General features: G+C 51.7%; 1 protein-coding gene across 4 annotated transcripts; it reads left to right on the forward strand.

The window, feature by feature from the left end:
* The first annotated feature begins 320 nt into the window (after positions 1–320).
* On the forward strand, positions 321–16,406 carry CUNH6orf118 (chromosome unknown C6orf118 homolog). Of its 4 annotated transcripts, none has more exons than XR_011471903.1 (10): positions 321–357; positions 1,170–1,837; positions 3,074–3,196; positions 4,734–4,814; positions 6,108–6,232; positions 7,727–7,785; positions 10,084–10,268; positions 13,201–13,254; positions 13,650–13,780; positions 16,225–16,293. XR_011471903.1 is itself a non-coding variant. In XM_070419160.1 (10 exons), the coding sequence occupies exons 1-10, from the start codon at positions 333–335 to the stop codon at positions 16,307–16,309; spliced, it is 1,467 nt and encodes a 488-aa protein (XP_070275261.1). In that variant the 5' UTR covers positions 321–332; the 3' UTR covers positions 16,310–16,406. The 4 variants fall into 4 exon arrangements, 2 of the variants coding, with proteins under 2 accessions (XP_070275261.1, XP_070275262.1); XM_070419160.1 differs by having other exon boundaries at positions 13,766–13,827; positions 16,225–16,406; XM_070419161.1 differs by having other exon boundaries at positions 4,755–4,814; positions 13,766–13,827; positions 16,225–16,406.
* The last annotated feature ends 2,925 nt before the right edge of the window (positions 16,407–19,331 follow it).

Raw genomic sequence — 19,331 nt, forward strand, 5'->3', positions numbered from 1 at the left:
GGGAGGGGTGGGGGGGCGGGAAGGACACATATGTAATACCCTTTGTAATACTTTAAGCAATAAAACAATGAAAAAAGAAAAGAAAGTGCCAGGGTATTTGGATGTTTTCTCAAATTATATAAAGAGTTTTCTTTTGAAGCTAAAACAAGCAAGCAGACCTAGTACTCCCTGAGGAAGGCGAGAGGCCTGAGAGCGGGAGGGTCCGAGGGGGAGAGTCCCTGGGGCTGCGTGTCGGGTTGCCTGGCAGCAGAGGACCTGGAGGGGGAAGGACTCAGAATGTTTGTCGGTCTCCTCGGTAACGGCAGCCCCGCCGGGAGCCAGTGGGGAGCAGGATGGCCAAGGACTCGGACTCTGAGAGTGAGTGGGCTGAGCGCTTCGGCCGCTCGGGGATGTGTGTGATGGTGGGTTGCCCGGGAAGCCCGCGTCTCTGAGCCCCGAGTGGGGAATGAGGACCTTCCTGGGGCAGCAGCTCAGCTCCGGGGCCCCGGGGTTCGGGGTGGGCCTGCGGGTGAGGTGCCAACACAGAAAACCAGAAAACCTCCCAGCAACGCGCAGAGGACACCACTTGGATGTGTGTGTGTGTGTGTGTGTGTGTGTGTGCCTGTCCTTGGAAGCAGGGGCGTGGGAAGTGAGGGCAGGGCCGCTGGCTTTGAGGCGGAGGGGCCCTGAGTCTGGAGAAGGGGTTCCCCCAGAGCTCAGTCACCCCCACCCTCAGCGGGCGTGGGGCGAGCCGGTCCTACAACAGCAGGAACTGGGGGATGTCAGCAACCGGGGAGCCTGAATGCACCGTTCCCCCAAAGCCTCCAGAACCCCGCCATGCCCCCACCATAGCCCGGTGCTGCCCGAGCCGAGACCCAGCCCCTCCAGGCCGCCGTTCTGTCCGGACCTGCAGCTGCTGCCACGGGGCACCTGTGTGTGGCTCACTCGTCAGACGGCCGTGGGAGCTGTCACTCGGCCTCCTTCCTGGGACCCCGCTACGTGTTGGGAGAACCCCTGGGTCCTGGTTCTGGGCCGTTGCTTCTGGGCAGAGCTGGTCTGACGAGCGGGTTTAATGTTTTCCTCTCGGTCCCTGCGCTCCTCCTCCGGGAACGGTGCGTCCGTGGGGCCGCCGCGTGGCTGCCCGATGGTCCCGGGAGCGAGTGGCATGAGGTCCCGTCTTCCCTGTGCAGTCCGCCGGCCGTGGACACACCGCGCGGCCTCAGCTGTGGACGCGCTGTGGGACGTCAGGAAACTGCTGCGAAGACTCGAGAAAGGCTACCTTCAGGACATCTCCCTCCACACCACGGGGCACCTGAACCCCAACAACCTCTACAGGCCCCCCGAGAAGATCGTCCATCACTGGCGCAATGCCTACCCGCCTGCGGCGAGGAGACGCCCGGCGAAGCCGTCGGAGAAGAAGGTGGCCACGATGAAGGACGCGCTGGCCCATTTCACCATCAACACGGCGCTGCGCCCCAGCGAGGCCCCGGGCACGCCGCTGTTCCGCTACCTGCACCCCCCGGCACCGGCGCCGCCCCCCTCCGAGGGGGATGTCGCCCTGCAGCCGAGTGGGGGGGCCGGGGGCTCTCCCCCGCAGCGCAGGAGAGAGGAGCTCACGTGGCCGGAGGTGAAGGTGCTGAAGCTCAAGGCCGCGCGGTCCAGCCGGCAGTGCGTGCTCTCGCCCGCGGGCAGGGACGAATACTGCTATGTCACCTCCCACCTCGCGGGCCTGACCAAGGCGGACAAGTACGAGAAGTTCCTGCATTTCCAGAGGAAAGTGCTGGCCACGCAGGACCTCCTGGAGAGCGACTTCACGGGGGCCAAGGCGGCGCTGCGCCTCGAGAAGAAGTTGGAGCAGGTAAGGGGGTGCTGTGGGCACAGGCGCCCGGCGCCCGGGTCTCATGCTGAGAGGGACACACCCTCCGACACCTCCATACATCCCCAGGCAGAATGTGACAGCCGCCCGTTACAGAGAACATCACTGGGATGTAGATGGTGACAGGCAGGGTGAGATGGTGACTGACAGGCAGGCTGAGATGGTGACTGACAGGCAGGCAGGGTGACTGACAGGCAGGGTGAGATGGTGACTGACAGGCAGGGTGAGATGGTGACTGACAGGCAGGGTGAGATGGTGATTGACAGGCAGGGTGAGATGGTGACTGACAGGCAGGGTGAGATGGTGATTGACAGGCAGGGTGAGATGGTGATTGACAGGCAGGGTGAGATGGTGACTGACAGGCAGGCTAAGATGGTGACTGACAGGTAGGGTGAGATGGTGACTGACAGGCAGGGTGAGATGGTGACTGACAGGCAGGGTGAGATGGTGCCAGGCAGGGTGAGATGGTGACAGAGAGGGTGAGCAGGTAACCGAAGGTTCTCAGCTCTGGTTAGAGGGCGTCAGGTGCACAGGGGTGTGTCCCTGGCTGATCCTTGAACATGGGAGCTTTCAGTCACCCTCTGATGGAAGCCCCCAGCTCTGACTCCTCAGCGCCAGGCCTGGTGGGGGGTGGGGGGAGCAGAGGGCCTGAGCGGGATGGTCAGGGGCGGGAGCAGAGGGCCTGAGCGGGATGGTCAGGGGGGGAGCAGAGGGCCTGGTGGGGGTGGGGGGAGCAGAGGGCCCGGTGGGGGGTGGGGGGAGCAGAGGGCCTGAGCGGGATGGTCAGGAAGGGGAGCAGGAGGGCCTGAGCGGGATGGTCAGGGGGGGAGCAGAGGGCCTGAGCGGGATGGTTGGGAAGGGGAGCAGGAGGGCCTGAGCGGGATGGTCAGGGGGGAGCAGAGGGCCTGAGCGGGATGGTCAGGGGGGGAGCAGAGGGCCTGGTGGGGGTGGGGGGAGCAGAGGGCCTGGTGGGGGTGGGGGGAGCAGAGGGCCTGGTGGGGGTGGGGGGAGCAGAGGGCCTGGTGGGGGGTGGGGGGAGCAGAGGGCCCGGTGGGGGGTGGGGGGAGCAGAGGGCCTGAGCGGGATGGTCAGGAAGGGGAGCAGGAGGGCCTGAGCGGGATGGTCAGGGGGGGAGCAGAGGGCCTGAGCGGGATGGTTGGGAAGGCGGTGGGAAGGCGGTCGGAGGCGAGCAGAGGGCCTGAGCGCCCCGTCCCCCAGGAGCTCCGGAAGGCGTGCGCGTGCGACCCGCAGGAGCTCCACAGGCTGCAGGTCTTCAGCGACGCCTTTGAGGACGTGTGCAGCAGCTCCTTGCTGTTCGGCGGCATCTTGAAGGAAGTGAAGGTGAGCAGCACACGTCCCGCCTCCCGGGGCACCGCAGCCCCTCCGTCTTAACGGCCCTGGAATCAGTGCCCGCCAGCTCCGCCCCGAGCCCCGAGCCGGTCTTCCCCTGACGCGTTCCCATCCCATGTGCCTGTGAGCAAGGACATGCGCCCCCTGAGCCCCCTTAGTGCTGCCGGTAACGTTCCTGGACCCTCCGAGAGGAAGCTTTTGGGTCCCTGAGGGTGCCCTCCGGGGTGAGGGTGCCCTCGGGGGTGAGGGTGCCCTCGGGAGTGAGTGTGCCCTCCGGGGTGAGTGTGCCCTCAGGGTGAGTGTGCCCTCAGGGTGAGGGTGCCCTCGGGGGTGAGTGTGCCCTCCGGGGTGAGTGTGCCCTGGGGTGAGTGTGCCCTCGGGGTGAGTGTGCCCTCCAGGGTGAGTGTACCCTCCAGGGTGAGTGTGCCCTCGGGGGTGAGTGTGCCCTCGGGGGTGAGGGTGCCCTCGGGGGTGAGTGTGCCCTCGGGGGTGCGTGTACCCTCGGGGGTGCGTGTGCCCTCGGGGGTGAGTGTGCCCTCGGGGGTGAGTGTGCCCTCGGGGGGTGCGTGTGCCCTCGGGGGTGAGTGTGCCCTCGGGGGTGAGGGTGCCCTCGGGGGTGCGTGTGCCCTCGGGGGTGAGTGTGCCCTCGGGGGTGAGGGTGCCCTCGGGGGTGAGTGTACCCTCGGGGGTGAGGGTGCCCTCGGGGGTGAGGGTGCCCTCGGGGGTGCGTGTGCCCTCGGGGGTGAGTGTACCCTCAGGGTGAGTGTGCCCTCGGGATGAGTGTGCCCTCGGGGGTGAGGGTGCCCTCGGGGGTGAGTGTGCCCTCGAGGTGAGTGTGCCCTCGGGGGTGAGTGTGCCCTCGGGGGGGGGGTGAGTGTGCCCTCGGGGGTAAATGTGCCCTCCTCGGGGGTGAGGGTGCCCTCGGGGGTGCGTGTGCCCTCGGGGGTGAGTGTACCCTCAGGGTGAGTGTGCCCTCGGGATGAGTGTGCCCTCGGGGGTGAGGGTGCCCTGGGGGGTGAGTGTGCCCTCGAGGTGAGTGTGCCCTCCGGGGTGAGTGTGCCCTCGGGGGGGGGGTGAGTGTGCCCTCGGGGGTAAATGTGCCCTCCTCGGGGGTGAGTGTGCCCTCGGGGGGGGTGAGTGTGCCCTCGGGGGTGAGTGTACCCTCGGGGGTGAAGCCGAGCTGAGGTTGGATGGTGCCCACAGCCGCGGTCTCCGGTTCCGAGTGGCACTGAATATCTACACGCGGCCATCTGTGGCCGCCCCGGCAGGGCACATCCCCGGACCCACCCAGGGGCGTCCGTGTGGCCGGAGGTGCCGTGTGGAGACCTGTCCGGCAGTTTATGGCACTATCCCGAGGGGACCGATGGCTCACACTCGGATAGGCTGCCTTTAACGTGTGTCTTGTTTAGTAGAACGCTGAAATATTTTGTATTTTTTACAGTGATCCCAACTGACATCCTTAACCTTCACGTTACTTGTACCTGCAAAATCCCCCATTGTGCTGTTGGCTCAGAGCACATCTCCGCAGCCCCTCTCTCTCCCCGTGCAGGATGAATACGAGCTCTACATGGCCATCCTGCTGAGCGCGCAGCCCACGGACCAGTACCAGGTACCTCCTCACGCAGGGGCCTCGCAGGGCCTGTACTTCCTCATTCACCAGCAGCAGAAACATCTGGAACCCAAGAAGACCCATTCATGCCTACATCATCTAAACCATTAAAATATATATATATATATATAATTGATTTCAGAGAGGGAGAGAGAGAAACATCAATGATGAGAGAGAATCATGGATTAGCTCCTGCATGCCCCCTACTGGAGATCAAGCCTGCATCCCAGGCATGTGTCTGGAATCGAACCCAGGATCCTTCAGTCCTCAGGCCGATGGTCTATCCACTGAGACAACCAGCTAGGGCTGTGCCTACATAATTTAGAATAGCGACACCTTGGACTAGCTGAAGGGCATTATGGGTAAAGAATTCACTTTTCACCTTCTGCTCATGGTGAGGGGCAGGGGTGGGGTGGGGCGCACAGCCATCCCCTCTCCCTGGGCACAATGTCTGCTCTCGAGCTGGGCCAGGGCAGCGGCCATGCTTCTGGGACAACCTGATTCACAAGACGGGCACGGGGCTGGGAGGGAGGGAGGGATGGGGTCCTGCCACTGCGTCTGCCCTGCTTCTGACCAAGCCTCTGCCCCATGAATAGGGTGGCAGTGAGGGCCCTGGGTACCTCTGCTGCCCGGGCCTGAAGCAGAGCCTCTGGCACATGGGCCTGGGCTTTGGAGGGAAATTCTGACGGCTCCCCTTCTGGGAGAGGCCGTGGCCGTCACGAGAGCTGTCGGTGACGACCAGCAAGCATGTCACTGCAGGGTGTGAGGGAGGCCCCGACGCTGCTGGGACGGGGGCTGGGCCTGCCTGAAGCATCGACCAGCACTTCCTCCCCGCGCACACCAGCAGGAAACCCGCCCTGTAAAACATTTCCTGTAAACGAAAACCTGAAAACAGCGAGAAGTGTGTTTTCCGGATCTTCACGGGGCTAGCTGTCCCGTCTCGTGTTTCCCCACACCCCAGTCCTCCCCACGTACCATTGTCACTGGAATTTAAATATCTGTTAAAAATGGATTTCAGAGAGGAAGGGAGAGGAGAGAGACAGAAACATCCATGATGAGAGAGAATCATGGATCGGCTGCCTCCTGCACGCCCCCTATCGGGGATGGACCTGCAACCCGGGCCTGTGCCCTGACCGGGAATCCAACCAGTGGCCTCCTGGTTCCTAGGTCGACGCTCACCACTGAGCCCCGCCGGCCGGGCCGATTTTCACGTGAATTGATGTCTGGGCTCAGGACAGCCTGGTTGCACTGGACTAGCCAGACAAGGGACCCCCCTCCTGTGTGTCCACACAGACTCTGCTGGAGGAGGCCAAAGGGCTGGTGAGGAGCTCGGTGAAGACGGCGGATGTCACCCGGGCCCGGGAGGAGCTGAGGGCACTCGTGGCGGCCACCAACGCGGCCCTGGAGCACAACGACAGGTGAGGTCACCGCCTCACTCCCCGCTTCTGCTCTCGCCGTTTACAGTGTTTACAGTGTGTGACACGCGTATGTTACTCTCACCGTTTATGGTGTTTACAGCTCATGACATGCATATGTTACTCTCACCGTTTGCAGTGTTTACAGTACGTGACACATGTATGTTACTCTCACTGTTTACAGGGTTTACAGTGTGTGACATGCGTATGTTACTCTCACCATTTACGGTGCTTACAGCGTGTGACATGCGTATGTTACTCTCACCGTTTATGGTGTTTACAGCTCATGACATGCATATGTTACTCTCACCGTTTGCAGTGTTTACAGTACGTGACACATGTATGTTACTCTCACCATTTACAGTGTTTAGTGTGTGACACGGGTATGTTGCGTCCTTCCTGCATCCCCTGGTGAGGTGCGGCCTTTCCCCGCATGCCCGTCCCCCGCCTCTTCACACACCGCCCTGTGGGCCCAGGACCTCGAAGGCCTGGCCTTGCTCTGGGAGGGGGTGTCGCTGCAGTTCTCACGTCTCCTCTGGGGATCCCCGAGGACTTCCTTTGATGGGTGGGAGCTGCAAAGCCAGCGCACCCTTGATGGACGCCCTGATTGTGTCTTTAACCTAAACCCTCCCCTTAACCTCTTGGGTACTAGTCTTTCTGGAGGAAATGACTTGTAAACGATTAAAAAAAATTAGGCAAATCTGACACCCCCAGAATATCCTCAAGAAAACAAAACAAGAAACAAAGACAAAAACTCAACAAACCGTAGCTTCCGTGACTGGGAGACGACAGCCTTCGGAAAAGTGGAAATCCCTGAGAACAGAAAGCCAGCGTCAGGTGCCAGGAGGTCATGTCGCCATGTCGCCCTCTGCTCAGCTGGGAGGGCCAGGCGGTGGGGGGGGCGGAGCACGGAGCCCTGAGCCCCAGGCTCGCAAACCAGGGCCCGGGAGAGGGGCTGTGCCCAGTGAGGAGGCACGGGGGTCGCTGGAGCCCTCCCAGAGCGCCCGCCTGTGGGGGAGAAACATCCCGAAATGACAATGATAGAGGTGAGAAGCAGGTTGAATCTCCTGTCTTTTATTTTTAGTTGAAATAGAGTAGATTTGTCAGCTGCTGTGGTGGTGAGGGAGGTGAAATCTCATTCCAGCCTCAGGGAGACCTCTCCGTGGCTCTTGACGTGTTTGCCCCAGAATCTAAAATGCTAGGTTTGTGCCTCCTTGTTTTTGAGGAATTCAAGTCGTAAAATAATACCGGTAAACACGGCGGTAAATAACTGGTCCCACTCTCACTGGCGCCCACGTGGCGGCTGGGCAGTCGCGGCGGGATAGTGCTTCGGTGTCTTCAACTGCACCGACCCCAGCTCTCGCTCTACAGACACCTTCTAACGACCCTTTTTGTTGCAAAGATTAGTTTTTATTTCTCAATTTTCAAAAAGACAGAAAATAGACGAGAGGAGGAAGGCAGGGGGCTCTGACCTGGCTGTGCTGTCCTCACTCTCAGGCTCAGGAGCGAGCTGGCGGAGGAGCGGCGGCGGCTGCGACGCGCGCAGAAGAAGGCAGGCAAGTCCCCGACGTTCTTCTCACGCTCGTTCCGCCGCCTCTGGGTGCGGCGCTGCCACCCTGGCCCGCTGTCCGGGGCCTCCCGCCGTTCGTTGTGGCAAAGGGTATTTTTTTTTTTCAGAGAAATGATCACATTTGACGGATTTTTCCCATCAAGTTCTTTAGAAACACAGTGAGTTTAATTTGATTGAAGTGTTTTTTAAAATATCTTTTTATTGATTCCAGAGAGAAATAGAAACATCAGTGATGAGAGAATCATGGATCGGCTGCCTCCTGCACACCCCCTGCTGGGGATCGAGCCCACGACCCAGACATGTGCCCTGACCAGGAATTGAACTGTGACCTGGTTCCTAGGTCGCCGCTCAGCCCCGGAGCCCGCCGGCCGGGCTGCTGGCAGTGTTTTCGCTGAGGTCCTTTAGACACGGCGTGGTTGCCCCCAGAGCCTCGTCAGGGTGCGGACCGCTCTCCCCGCGCCCGTGGTCTGGGCAGCCTGTCGGCTCCTGTCCCCGGAAACAGGGAACACGGGCCACTGTTTCCTGCTCTCTCAGGTCTGTGTGGTTTCCCGGGGACTAAGTGGGGACCTTGTGTAGAGTCAGGTCAGGTTTTGACGAGACACTGGGAGCGGATCCTGAGGACCCTGATGTAGACTCGGGGTCCGGCCCAGGAGGACGGGAGGACTAAGGGGTCTCCCCTGCAGACGGGGTCTAATACACGATCAGAGCCGCCATGTGGGGATGACCTGGGAGGGGCCGCGGTCTCCTGTGGTGGTCAGGGTCACGTCAATGAAGACAGCCCATTCTGGTTTCCAGAACCTTCTCATTCTTAGTCCCGGCTCAAAGAAGTCAGCTTTCCAGACTGCGAGGAGTTTCTAAGGCTGTCCATGCTGGAGACGCTCTCTGCCTTGCACACACATTCTCCATCTCTGCCCATTGCCGGGATCCCCTCCCAGGGTGCCTCTGTGGTGGCATCGTGGCCTGGCCATGTGGCCCGGCAGCGTGGCCTGGTGATGTGGCCCAGCAGCATGGCCCGGTGATATGGGCCGGCAGTGTGGCTAGGCTGTGGACTGGCAGTGTGGTCTGGCAGCATGGCCCGGTGATATGGGCTGGCAGCGTGGCCAGGCTGTGGCCTGGCAGTGTGGCCCGGCAGCGTGGCCTGGTGATGTGGCCCAGCAGCATGGCCCGGTGATATGGGCTGGCAGCGTGGCCAGGCTGTGGCCCGGCGATGTGGCTGTGGCCGTCCAGGTTCCGAGCTTTGTTATTTCGGCCTCAGGAGCCTCAGCTGTGAGTTTCAGTTGGTGAGTCGGAGCAGGTAGTGCTTCCCCCTCAGGTGATTGAGGAGGAAACGTGCGGACCGACCACGGGAGGCACAGAGTCTGGGGCAGCGGGATCACTGCCCATCCATCTTCTCTGTGTCCTTGTTTCTTGTGAGGAAAACACACAGTTTGTGGCAAATGGATTACATTTTACAAATATTGATGCATTACATACATATTAAAATTTACCATAAAATTAGATGCACATTTAACATGAGTAACTACTCAAAAGCAGCTCCGTGAGGTTCTTCACTGTTTACACCGATTCCGTCCGATGCCCTTTCCCTCCATGTGTGTTACACGCCGCTCAGTGACTCACACGGGACCACGGCCCTCACAGACCTGCCTGCATCGAGCTCTGAGCAGACTCACCCTCGAGGTTCCAGCCAGAGTCCCTGGTCTTCCTGCTCCTTGTCCTTCCCAGGGCAATGCCTCACCTGCTCTCTGTCTGTCTGTCTGTCTTCCCAGGGGCAGTTGTTTTTCTCCAACTGAAAAGCCCTCCACTGATTTCTTCACGCAGGTTCTACGCCTTTTCAGATGGGCCTCCCCCTTTCCCAGCATCACCTCTCGATGTTACGCCCTGGTGCTCTGCCCCGCCCCACGGGGTAACCTGTTCAGTGAAAGTGCCGGATCCCGCTCCTCCAGCTCCCCCGCCCCTTCGCTTGTTTAACTCCTGTCTGTCTGTCGAGTCTCAATGTAGTCCCACTCCTCTGGCTAAGTCGCCCTGTGTTTTCCCCATTCGGTCTTAGCTGCTCACAGTGGCCACCTGAGAAACACTTACTGGTACATGAAGGGATCAAAGGACGACACCCCATCCCTCAATCCCATCATTTTTGTTGGCGTGCTTGGAGTTTGGGCTACATTATATTTTATAGCTATAACAGATTAGCGATGTAAGACATAATGTTGTTAATAATGCATGCCATTATCACTGAGGGCTATGATACTGAACACAGTAATGCTTGGCTTTTAAAAAATATCTCCAGAATCTTCTGAGAAACACGTGAGCAAGGAGGAGGAGCACCTCACGCTGACCGACCAGGTGGAGAGGAAGCGATGCGCAGTACTCCAGAAGCTGGATGAGATCCAGGCTCTGGAGCGAGAAATGAAAACCACCCTGGTCCACAGTAGGGTTTTACAAATCACCGAGAACAGGGTCAAGAGCATTGAGGTATGCCAGTTCCTTGTTGGCATTGTTCCTTCTCTTGCCGACCATTGCAACCACGTGAAGTGATCTCATTTGCAACAGGATAAACAATTACATAAAATTTGGTGCAAATATATTTTTATTTAAAAGCTAGAGGCCTGGTGCACAAATTCGTGCACAGGTGGGGTCCAGCTGGCTCTGCCCCGGTCAGGGCCAATCGGGGCTGGGCTGGCAGGGAGAGGGGCTGAAGGAGGTTGGCCAGCCGGCCCTGCCCCAGATAGGGGTGGGGGGGCCGATCAGGGATGGGGCCGGCCAGGAGGAGGGGCCGCGGGAGGTTGGCCAGCCATCCCCATCCCCTGTAGTGCACTTCATAGCGACTGGCCATTCTGGTCGTCCTGGCCGTTCTGATCGTCCTGGTTGTTCTGGTTGTTCTGGTTGCTTAAGGTTTCACATGTATAGACATTTGTAGCCAATGATGAAGAAATGCTTAGAATAATTAAGAGACCCCACAAATAAAACAAAATGAAGGTGATAAACAATTCTGTAGAGTTCGGTTAAGGGTCAAATCTCTTTCAGGTCCGTTGAAAAGTTTAGTGTTTTGTATAGAAAATTCTTGTTACGGAATGAACGGTCATCATTTAGTGGCGAGTGTGTCCCAAGTGGTTTAAGTGCGGCTCAGAGCAGCCAGGTGACCCGCCCACGATGGAACCGTGTGGAGGTGACAAAGTTGGGTTCAAGCTTAATTCTGTTGGGGCTCCAGCCCCTGTAATTTCTGCTGCGACATGTTGGCCTCAGAGTTAGACGGAGTTAGTTGTGCGGTTCGGCGGGCAGAGGGGACTGAGTGAGGGAGGGCCACTGGAAGGGAGTCTACTGAGTTAAAAGCAGTTTTTGACAATGATTGTGTCAATTTTGTTGAACGATAATATATTGTACATTATAGTCTGTTTTAAAATGCTATGGTGCCTGTGTTATCTCCTCACTTTTATTTGGGCAGAATCGGACTCAATTTAACCTCTAGTTACGGAGTTTATCATTGACATGGGATTATTCTTTCTTATTGTGGTTACATGGTTACATATATTTTGCCAACACCACTTTTTCTTCCTTTTAAGCAGAATTATAAAGTTTATGGGAAGGTGGTGGTGGTCCAGACTTGACTTGATGTCCCTTTCTCTCTTAAAATCATATGTTCAGACTTCCTTCTGTGTTTTCCTTTAGAATCTTCTCTTTAAAAAAACAAACAAACAAACAAAAAAAACCCCAAAAAACACAACTAAATAATGTCCTGAGAACAGATACTAATTTATAGTTGAATTTTTAAACTGAAAATAATAGAGTTATAGCTTTACATATTATAAACATGATGCCAAAGTCATATAAACTTTCCTTTCATAATTGCCATCTCTTTAAATGGGTTGAATCAATGAAATAGAAGACGCCCTATAATGATTCCATATCATGAACTTATATTAGTTTTTTTGTTACTCATACTTGGCTCCTAAATTCAAATAATACATTGTTTCTAACCCAATGAAAAATAACTGAATGGACCAACGATGACCCATGCACCAGATCCTGCTGCGAACATTTAAAAATACATTTCATTTCATGTTAGCGGCCCGTGGAGATAGTAAGCGGTAGCTGCTGCTATGAGCCTCCTTTCCCGGCGAGGAAACCAGGGCACAGACACGCTATGTAACTTGATTCGGGGCACAGGGAGCAGGTAGTCGTGTGAGGATTTAAACGCAGCCTGAGGTCTTAATTACATACCGTGCAGCCTCGCCGGTGTAATTGCCAATCCTTTCCAAGCTGGATATCTGGGAGAGCAAGTCTTTACGACCCCCGCTCATCATTATTTGTTCACAATGATGTTGGATATTTTAATTCATTGGGTTAACTACATTTTTAAGTCTCAATAATAGTACTCTTGGCATTTTGACTGCGTTTCCAATGAATTTAAAAATTCACTAGAGGTCCGGGGCACTAATTCGTGCACCAGTGGGGTCCCTCTTCCTGGCCTGCTGGATCGGGCTGAAACCAGCTCTCTGATATCCCCCAAGGGGTCCCGGATTTCGAGAGGGCACAGGCTGGGCCAAGGGACCCCACTGGTGCACGATCGGGACAGGGGAGGGACACGGGAGGTTGGCCAGGGCATGTTCAGCCCATCTCGCTCAGTCCCAATCAGCTGGACCCCAGCAGCAAGCTAACCTACTGGTCGGAGCATCTGCCTCCTGGTGGTCAGTGCACATCATAGTGACTGGTTGACTGGTCAACTGTCTGCCCCCTGGTGGTCAGTGCACGTCATAGTGAGCAGTTGAGCGGCCTTAGCCTATCATTAGCATATTATGCTTTGATTGGTTGAACGGATGACCAGACGACTGGACACTTAGCATATTAGGCTTTTATTATATAGGATTAGGGACCAAGTGGCAGCTTTATAATGTTAACATTCCCATCAAGGATCATTTTATGTTAATTTAATTTTCTGCATTGCTTTTAAATATTTTTTGTTATGTTTATTTTTGTGACTTTATTGAATCTGTTACTATTGTATATGAAAACTTTAGCAACTGTTACAGTTTATAATCAGTTATTTCTAGTATATATGTGACTTGTTGATATTTGTATTTTTATATTGTATCCTGTCACCTTAACAAATTATATTATTAGTTCTGAAAAGTGAGGGACTCTTCTATTCTGAAATTTCCCTAAAATTCTCTGGTCTTTTCCAACACCAGTCTCCACCTCTTCTAGTTTATTGCCCAGGGACCAGGATCTGTCTGTCTAACTTCATATCCTCAGTCACGCTTTTTTGTTCATCTGTTTTAAGTAGTGTGCAATTCGTATTTTTGAAATCAGAATAACAGCATAATACATTTTGTTCCATAAATGGGGAAACTATTTAATAAATATTATTAACCAGGTATCTTTCTCTTATAATCATTTTCCCCTACAGACTGAAACTATAAAGTTGGAAAGAGCAAATATTATTTTAAAGAAGAAAATAGATGTAAGTTTTTGTGAATCAATGCTTTTCAATAGAACCATTTTTTTCTCTAGTGCCTTCTTGTACTATGTCAAAAATCAAATTAGAATACATGCATTAGCTTTCTAAATGATAACTTCCTGTAATGCTAGGAATAGCTGACTATGTAGATATTAGCTCAAAATTAGAGAGGTGTAAGCTAATGTATTAAACAATCTTTCTAAATAGTTGAATCTGTCTGTCAGAATTTACTATTTCTCTAACCCTCCCGCACCTGATAATTACTTTTAATGAGCTGATTTGGTTACAGGAAATATAATGCACTGGCCCCTCAAACAGCTCTCAGGACACCCTTCCCAAATGCCTGCTAACGATTTTCTGCTTAATAGATGATAACCCTGTTTCTCTCGTGTATGTAGCTCCCTGTGCATTATACATGGAAGTAGAATGTTATGCCCGATTCTAGAAGTGGCATCTATTTGGATGCATTACCGTGGCCGGCATACATGACCAGATGACTTCTAATTCTTGGCAGACGGCTGAAAACCAGGTGAAGCAGTTCCTGGGCAGGAGCGAGATGAGTGGGGAGGAGCAGCTGTAAGTCCTGAAGCCGTGAGGAAGCACTGGCACAGCCGCATGTTGTTCTCAAAACCGTGGGTTTAAAATGAGATGAGACTAGACAGTCCTTGTGAAGTGTTTATATTCATGCATCTTAACTTTCAATAGAAATGTTACACCCCCTCCTATGCTTAGCAATGATTAGCCCAAGATTTAAACGTCTCTCTCTTTCTCTCTCTCTCCTCTATCTATCTCTATCATCTATCTATCTATCTATCTATCTATCTATCATGTATCATCTATCATCTATCTAATCTATCACCTATCTCTATCATCCATCTATCTATATCATCTATCATCTGTCTATATCTATCATCTATCTATCTATCATCTATATCTATCAATCATCTATCTATCATCTTTCTATCATCTATCTATCATCTATATCTATCTATCTCTCTCTTCTATCTATCTATCTCTATCTATCTATCTATCTATCTACCTATCATGTATCATCTATCATCTATCTATCTAATCTATCTTATATCTCTATCATCCATCTATCTATATCATCTATCATCTATCTATATCTATCTATCAATCATCTATCTATCATCTATATCTCTCTATCTCTATCTCTATCTCTATCTCTCTATCTATCTATCTATCATCTATGTAAAAATAAATACTTTGAAAAAAGCTGAAGAATCAAGGGTTGATTCTCATGGGCAGGGATCAGGAAGCTAGGGAGACTTGTGGCTGTGGGTGGCTTTTCCCTCCTCAAATTATATGGTATTTATTGATATTAAATCTTCGAAAAACTCTATACATGCATTACTCTAAAGCAGTGGTTCTCAACCTGTGGGTCGCGACCCCTTTGGGGGTCGAACGACCCTTTCACAGGGGTCGCCTAAGACCATCGGAAAACACATATATAATTACATATTGTTTTTGTGATTAATCACTATGCTTTAATTATGTTCAGTTTGTAACAATGAAATTGGGGGTCACCACAACATGAGGAACTGTATTAAAGGGTCGCGGCATTAGGAAGGTTGAGAACCACTGCTCTAAAGCTTTTAATTGAAAAATAAAATGGCTGGTTTATATTATCTGTCACATAAGTTGAGACTTCATATAGTTAAAGTTCTTAGAGTTTGTAATACGGTTCAGATCTTACAATTTGGTAAGGCTGGGAGCAACAGAAAACCATTGGTGACTTAGATATGAAAGAGCATGTTTGTATCAACAGTCAAAAGGCAACGCGGATGTGTGCTGGGTTCCGTGATATCAAACACCGAGTTCTTCTATCTTTCTTCCGCGTTTTCCTCGAGTGTAGTTCTCCTCAGAGCCTCTCAGGGTGGCTGCTCAGGCGCTGGGTCCACGTGCCCTGGAGGAAGACGAGGGAGAGGAAGGGCAATGGCAAACAGCTGCTTCTCAGGGCCAGCCTGACAGGTTGAGCCGAGCTGAGGCAGGGAGGTGGGAATTGAGAAAAGAAAGAAAGACAGGAGAGCGGGATCGGGAGGACTGCAGCTCACGAGGAACTGCAGCAAGTTTATTAGCCACACAATGCTTTTTATACACAAGACACTGAATAGGAGGTCTGTCAAGAGGAGTGTATTCTTTGTTCCTCTTAATCTCTAAGGGAGAGACAGAGCAGAAGGACACATTCTCGGTACAGCAAATCTCAGTAAATAGTTACAGACTTCTTGGTCAGCCATGAAAGGCTGTTCTCATTCTACAGAGGTTGCTCTCATTCTACTGATAAATGCCATCCAAACAAGTCTGGGAAAACTGTGTGGGGAAGGGTCCTAGCTTAGCTAGTCCCTTCAGGTGCAAGGACCTTGCCAGCTTACACCTGGTCCCCAACAGCTTCTCAGCATGAGGCTTGTTTCACTGAGGAAGAAAAGCCCTTCCCGGCATCTTCTACGCGTGTCTCATTGGTCAGCACCGCGGCCCCAGACCATCCTTGGCTGCAAAGGAGTCCAGATAATAGAACATTTCACTCCCAGGTCACGGGGTAGAGAAAGTCATGGGGAAAGGGCGTTAGAGCAGGTGCTGAGTGAGCCACACAGGTGGCCCCTGGTTTCACAACATGGTAGGTGCCCTGAAAGGAGAAGGAAGGTGTAGAAATGCAAATACAGAGCTGGGCCGGCTCCTGCCAGAGCCTCGGCAAGGAGAATAAATGGGTCTAAAGTGGAAATGCCATCTGCTCGGCCGCCACCCTCTCCTGGATCCACCCGTGTGGAGGATCTTTGCTGGTTCTAGGCCAAAGCTACGCCAGGAATATTCTCTGAAATGAAAGGGGAGTGTTGCAAAGACTCAGTTCGTGTTTTTGAGTAAACATATCCTAAAATAGATGCTTATGTTGAAATTTTCTTTTATGCTTAATGTCCTTTTGCTAATCTAAGATATTTATTTCTTATGTATTTTAAGGAACCTTTGGGAATTTATTAAAGAATATGTAAGACCAAAAGAAACAGATAACGACTCTGAAGTGGCTGAACTAAATGACCTATGAACACCCAGAGCACCATGCGTATTGAGGATGTTTGCATATGTATGAATTAATGAAGATCATCTCATTTTGTCACTTTAAATTTCCAATAAAATTAACGTGGTACATGTCTCTTACTCAAGATACTGAAATAAATACATGTGTGCATGTGATCAGTTTTACTTTTGTAAACATATTTACAGCACTAGTTCTTAGAGTATTTTTTGCTTTCATTGGGTGGGAAAATATATTCAGTTATTGACGGGAAGAAGACATTCAGCACTGTTGCAATAGAGATAAACTTGTTTTTTATTTACAAAAGTAAGCTTATATCTAGGCTTTTAGTAACATGTAGTCCTCTGGTTAATATCCATTTGGTTAAATAATCTTTGCTGATTGCCACCAGCACCATGCTCCACAGACGTGACGCCACCAGCACGGAGCTTTGCGCTGCGCGGTCTAAGTCGATGGGGCTCTTCCTGACAACACGGACAAGGTAGCATTGGCCCCTGGATGAAGTGACCCCCCAAACCACGGCTTTCCGATTTCTTTAAAGAAAAAAAAAAACTTCCATGAGAATGTGCCCAGGGATACAGAAAGCTCAATCTACTCGGCCCCTGTCTGGATTCTCCTGCCATAAAGTCCGCCATCAGAGTAATTTTTCTCTATTTCTTACCGATCCATGAAGTACTGAAATACATTTAAAAAGAAGAGACTCAATGAAGCATATTGCACATATCATTCTGTCCCATCATTAAGGCCATTAGGAAATCTGGAAATGTTTGCTGTGAAGTCTCTGTAGGAATATGCTGCGGGGTCAACATTACAATTGTCATCCGTTGGAAAGGTAGGAACGTATTTATTTTTAGGGACAAGACTTTCGGCCTAAAGATGGGAATCTGCACTAGGAGAGTCCCAGAGAACTTGTATTGTAGGCTTTCCTCATTCCCTGGTGAAATTACGGGTGCGAAGAACCTCCCGCCTGGCCAATGGCTTTCTACTCTGACCAGCTGCTGGAGGTTATGCTTTAGAGAAGAAGGTGATCCATCTCAGCACGAGTTCAACAATGTAAATAGACCCAGGAATGACAGGAATCTCAAAAGAGCTGGAAGAATATTGTAAATATGCTCCTGGAATTGAAGAAAGCACACACACACGGAGGAAGAAGATAAAATACCAAAGGACCCAGCGTTACCTCTACATTTAAAAAACACCATCTCAGTGGATGGAATGACAGCATTGCAGAGAAACGCAAGCACCAGTGAACTCGAAGACATAGCAATAGAAATATTCAACCTGAGGCACAAAGAGAAAAAAGGTTGGAAAATTTAATAGAACCCCAATGACATGAGAAAATTCAAGTAATCTAACGCACATGGAATTGGAGTGCCAGAAGAAATAATGGAAGAAAGGATATTTATTAGGGACGTCATGGTAAAACAATCATCAAATTTGATGAAAACTACAAACACATATTTAAGGAGGTAGGAAAAAACTCAAGAAGGATTAGAAAAGGCACATCATAATGAAATTGCTTAAAATGAGTTATGGAAAGAAAATCTAGTAAAAAGCTGTAAGAAAAAAGACATATGAACAGTCACCAAAACAAGTAATATTACAGACTTACCAATAGAAGTTATGTGAGGCAGAAGACAATGGGCACTCTTAAAATGCTGACAATGCGGGGCAATCTAGTATCTACATAAAGTAAAAATATTTTTGGAAAAATTATTTTCACACAAAAATAGCTGAGGATACTAGTTGTCTGATGAGCTGAACTACAAGGAATGTTGAAGGAAACATTTAGGACAAAGAAAGTGACACTGTATTAAAATTTGGATCTACTCAGAAGAACGGAGAACACTGGAAATAGTAAACGTTTTTGTAAATAAGAAAGAGCATTGTTTTTTTTAGTTTATTTTAAAATTATTGATTTTAAAAGCATAAATAAATACAGATGATGCACACGGAGTTTACAGCATATGCAAAATTCAAAGAAACAAGGGCACAAAGAATAGAGGGGGAAATGGAAGGATATTGCTTTAAGGTGTTTACACTGAGAATGAAATGGTGTGAGAGATGTTGAAGGTAGACCATGATCATATCAAGAGACATATTATAAACTCTAGAGCAACCACTATAAATGTACTAAAACATAAAGGGAAAAGTGTGGATGTTTGAGAAAACATGCAAAAGCGCAAAACAGGGTCGAGAGACACACGGGACCATGAGTAAACGTGGCATCTCTAGACGATGCAGTGCTGTCAGCAGTGAGAAGGGCTCAGTTACTCGCACATGTGACATGGATAAAGCTTAAGAGCATTACCTTCGGTGAAGAAGTCAGGAAACAAAGAAAAAATACTGTCTGGTTCAATTTATTGAAAATCCTGGAACAGGCCTCACATGGAAGCAAGCGGATGGGCGCGTAGGGCTGCCAGCGGGTGGTGGTTTGGCCAAAAGGTCACGAGGGGTATTTTGGGGGTGATGGACATTTGCACATGTTGGGGTGATAGTAACATTTCGTCCACGTGGGTCAAAACTCATTGAACTGTGAACTCGAAATACGTGACTCAGTGAGTTTGTTTAGCAAAATGCTCCTCATGGATTTTGACTGAGAGTTTCAAATGTGTCCCATAAACACTGGGGTCGGTCAACGTTGGGCCAAGGTGACGGCCCCGCCATCTTCTCTTCTAGTTCAGTTTTCTGGAACATTCCCTTTGAAATCGGGCTCTGTGCGTCCATTTGGAACAGGGAGTTGTTTGTTGTGTTGGCCACAAGGTGGCAGAGCAGCCTGTTCTGTCACAGTTAAGCGCCTGGCGGCAGCATTACCTTCAGAACACTGTTCCTGAGGATGAGTGTTGACCTCCGGATGGCACACCCCTCTGGGGGCAGGCTGTGGGAGGGCTGTGGTTCAGCCAGCGCCCCCCGCCCCCCGCCCGTGCACAGAGACCTCCTGCTGCAGGTACGTTTTCACTCACCTCAAATGCTCAGCGAGTCACTCAGGAACGTCAATGTGGAGACAGGTGACCCGTCGTGGCCGGGCAGC

Source organism: Myotis yumanensis, unplaced genomic scaffold, assembly GCF_028538775.1.
Source record: "Myotis yumanensis isolate MYYU_CA2020_CCGP unplaced genomic scaffold, mMyoYum1.0.hap1 SCAF_6, whole genome shotgun sequence".
In the NCBI taxonomy this organism is placed as follows: Eukaryota; Metazoa; Chordata; class Mammalia; order Chiroptera; family Vespertilionidae; genus Myotis; species Myotis yumanensis.